Here is a 3827-nt window from a genome sequence, read left to right on the forward strand (position 1 = left end):
ACAATGACCACTGACTAACACTGACTCCAAAATTTGCAAGGACACCACAACCAGGCACCAATCAAACCCACTCCCCTCTTAGAACAAATACAGTCTCTATCAGCTCCCAACATGATATAGGAATGGAAAAAAACACAATCATAACATAATTAATACACAAAGCGCAACGCAGACAAAACCGAAATGAAACAATCGACCGCAATAACCTGTAAGAGAAACAGTGCTTTTGACAGTCAGGTCTCCACTGCGCGGACTGTATGCAATAAGTCTTGATTTTTGATTATATTTATACCCTCTCACCGAAAAGTAACACAGCTGCACCACAGCACCAGTACCGTCTGTTATAAGGTCAAACAGATGTCTCTCTTTTCCCATAAATGCCCGCCATGTTAACTGTGGAAAGAAAAAAAGAAAAACAAATTCTTTCTTCTGTTGGTGTCAGGCTGGGTGGTGTGTCGTCTTCTTCCTCTTCTTCTTTCTACCGAGCAGGAGATTGTGTAATGTCACCCAGCATCTCGAGTGCAGGGCAAGGGTTGTCGATCGGTACCTATCAGAGGAAATGGTCCAGCATTATAGGGATTTTAGCCACCATGGACATTCGACAGGCAGCATATATAGCAGTACACCTGCCTGACCCCATAAGGTGCTTAGGTATTTGATGAAAGCGCAAGCGCAAGTGTTGTGATGGATTACCATGTGCCCGGATCCGAGTATCCAGTAGAATTTCAGGTTCTTGTACGACTTGACGAAGGCCTGGGTGCCGGCCGCCTCACCGCCCTTGCAGTAGACCGGCTTCCTGGGCGCGTCCGTGAACTTCTTCAGGCCTTTCCACCTGACGACAACATGTACACATGCATCAACGGATAAGCTCACTTGTCCTTACAAACACACATACACAGAAGTGTATTCTGCACAGGTGAGTTGCAGCAATTACTTGAGCTTCTGGACCCAGTCCAGTGTTCCCTTGGTTGCGCAGATGAGATCGAGCTGCAAGAACCAACGTTCATTAGTTGGATCTCATTACAAATGCGTGTGAGCTTGAGCTTGGGTCTTTCACCCATACCTGTCCGCTGTAGATGGTCACCTCCACGCCAAGTTTCAGGAGCTCGTCAACCTGCATACATCCATCATCACTCACATCAGGTTAATGAATTGAACCATTAGCTAGGAGAATATAAACAATGAATGAATCAATCAATGAATTACCTCGTGGATTCTAGGATTCATGAAGTTGCCTCTGAGGGCCTCGAACACGTCGCCCGACTGCTCTCCCCAGGTGAAGTTTCGGGGGACGATGCCGAGCTTGGCCTTGACCTCGGTGTTCATGAGGCCGCCGAGGCCGCCTTCCCTCGTCGCCTTGGAGCTCAGGTAGCCCGCGTACCCCACCTTTCTCACGGCCGCCGCGTCCGCCGCCGAGTTGTCCTTGAGGATGTTGTAGAAGTTCTGCCACGCCCACACGATCAAGCCCCACGATGTATCAAAACTTAGAACCCAAAGCTCAGGTAGCTCGTGTACCCCACCTTCCTCGGGGACGGAGGAAGAAGAGGGACAGAGATCAGGAAAGGAATATGAACTGTGCGTACGACGTTGTTGCTGTGCTGGTGGACGGCCGACTCGAGCTTCGCCCACGACGTCTCGGCCGCCGCGTACTGCTTCGCCTTGAGCTGCGCCTTGATCTGCTGCGCCAGGCTGCGTAAGTACGTGTCACTCAGTTAACTGCTTTTTTGGGTACGTGGTAACATACTCTTCGTCGTTAGTTAAGTAGAGATCAAAAGTGAAGGCATTGAAGATAGATAATCGTGAAGAAATGGAAGGGTTTAACCTATCGCATTGCTGCAGTCCGTTCTCGTCGATACGGGACAATTGGTACAGCAACGGCCCCCACGACAACTGCATCCAGTAAACCGATCCACAAGAATCCAGTAAATATATAGGAGTAATTCTGTTAATTAGTTACTCGATCGATTTTTGCAAGCACAGCTATCTCTCATCACTTAGACTTACTACGGAGTCCTCGGGTGAAATCCAGCTATCACCGAGGGCCACACCTGCATGGTTCGTGGTAGTACGTACAACAATTAATATTCACCAAAAATCAGTTAATGGATTACCATTAGATTAGATGCATGATGGGCTAGCTCGTTAATCATCAATTAATGATATTGGCTGTACCTCCAAGCTTGGCGTGGAGGCGTCCTTGGCGGATGGCCTTGAGCGCGGCGAGGGCGGTGGTGACGGCGAACTTGCCGCCGTAGGACTCGGCCACGATGTAGAGTGGGCTCCCCTGCAGCCGCGTCTTGTGACGGTAGAGCTCGATGAGCAGCGCCGTCAGGTCGCCCGCCGCCTCGGCGTCCGTGCGCGCCATCAGCCTCTGGTTGCCGCCCTCCACGAAGCTGAACCCCGTGCCCACGGGGTTGTCCTGCACGGCCCACCTCAGCATCAGAATTCAGAGATCAACCGGCCATCGCCATTGCCCGGCCGCACGCGAGGAGGAGGAAGAAGAAGAAGAGAGTACTTACTACGAAGAGGAGGTCGGCCTTGTTGAGCCAGGTGGTGGCGCGGGGCTTGAGGTCTGCGTCCAGTGGCCCGATCTCCATGAAGTTGCCGTAGCCCGTCCCCGACCCGCCCTGCAATGCATGCCATGCCAGATTGAATTACTAGCATGGAAGATACTCCATGGATTGCTTGATTAATTGGTACTCACCGGGCCGCCCTGCAGCCACAGCACGGTCGGCCATGGCGCTGTGCCGTTGTCCACGCGGTGGGGGCTGCGGTACAGCCACCAGAACATGTGCGCCTCTGCAGTTCAGTTGTTAACCACGCGGGCACCATGAGCAACCATGACCAGTGCAGTGCTGATTCGATTGGGAAGGAATTTTCTTACTTGGTCGGACTTCCACGTATCCCCACTCCTCCGACCCATCGGCGGTGCCGCCAGCGGCGGCGCTGGAGGGCAGGACGAGGAGGAGGATGACGAGAGCGGCGTAGGATGGCAGGAGCACCCTCGCCGCCGCCATTGTGGTTGTGACTGTCGCTGTGAGCTGTGTGGTGTGACAAGGACTCGTCTTGGACCGCAGGACGCACGCAGGAGGCCGTGTGATGCTGGATATATACTGTGGTGGTGGGACCCAGGTTTGACTTTCAAAAAATCCTATGCGCACTACTCCCTTCGTTCCAAATTACTTGTCGCAGGTATGGATGTATCTAGATGTATTTTAGTTCTAGATACATCCATTTCTTCGACGAGTAATTTGGAACGGAAGGAGTACATTTTTGAAATTGAGGGAGTATAGGGCTGTATCTTTATTATTAAACAAGAATATGTACATTGTTGTTGGCACACAACCATTAATAATAAGAAAATAGTTTAGAAAACAAGCATCAATCTAAAAAATCAAGCCATTAATACAACTAATTACATATGCAATTAATTAGTTCTATTTAAATAGAGAATTCTTTAGCAAAATAAATTTAGAAATCAAGTCATTAATGTAATTAATTAATGAAAATAATATCTGATGAATGTTTGTTCGGAAAGGTTTCCCAGCGAACATGCGAATTGTCGTTCGATTATCTGCCGTGAATCGCGACACAAGACTTGCACCACATCGGCTTTCCAGACTCGTTAACTATAGACAGCATCCTATCGAGCATCCAATCTTTTTTTCTCTTCACAAAAAAAGAGAGCAACGTGGGGGTCTTAGGGGGTGTTTGTTTTCAGGGACTTTTTTATGTAGGGACTAGAAAAACGAAAATGCATAGGTGAACATGGCGCCACGCGAGGTCTTTATCTCACCATCCATTTCTCGCAGATTTGTATCGTATTG

At 49.6% G+C, this 3827-nt stretch overlaps 1 protein-coding gene across 1 annotated transcript; it reads right to left on the reverse strand.

Moving 5' to 3' along the window:
* Window positions 1–299: 299 nt before the first annotated feature.
* On the reverse strand, window positions 300–3076 carry LOC123154672 (serine carboxypeptidase-like 51). The gene is made up of 12 exons (XM_044573336.1): window positions 2885–3076; window positions 2705–2799; window positions 2520–2627; window positions 2173–2419; window positions 2005–2048; window positions 1823–1890; window positions 1584–1689; window positions 1207–1443; window positions 1064–1114; window positions 935–987; window positions 694–832; window positions 300–547 (listed from the first exon to the last, which is right to left on the reverse strand). The coding sequence occupies exons 1-12, from the start codon at window positions 3015–3017 to the stop codon at window positions 479–481; spliced, it is 1350 nt and encodes a 449-aa protein (XP_044429271.1). The 5' UTR covers window positions 3018–3076; the 3' UTR covers window positions 300–478.
* Between the last annotated feature and the right edge of the window lie 751 nt (window positions 3077–3827).

The sequence above is a fragment of the Triticum aestivum genome, chromosome 7A, assembly GCF_018294505.1.
Source record: "Triticum aestivum cultivar Chinese Spring chromosome 7A, IWGSC CS RefSeq v2.1, whole genome shotgun sequence".
NCBI classification, from domain to species: domain Eukaryota; kingdom Viridiplantae; phylum Streptophyta; class Magnoliopsida; order Poales; family Poaceae; genus Triticum; species Triticum aestivum.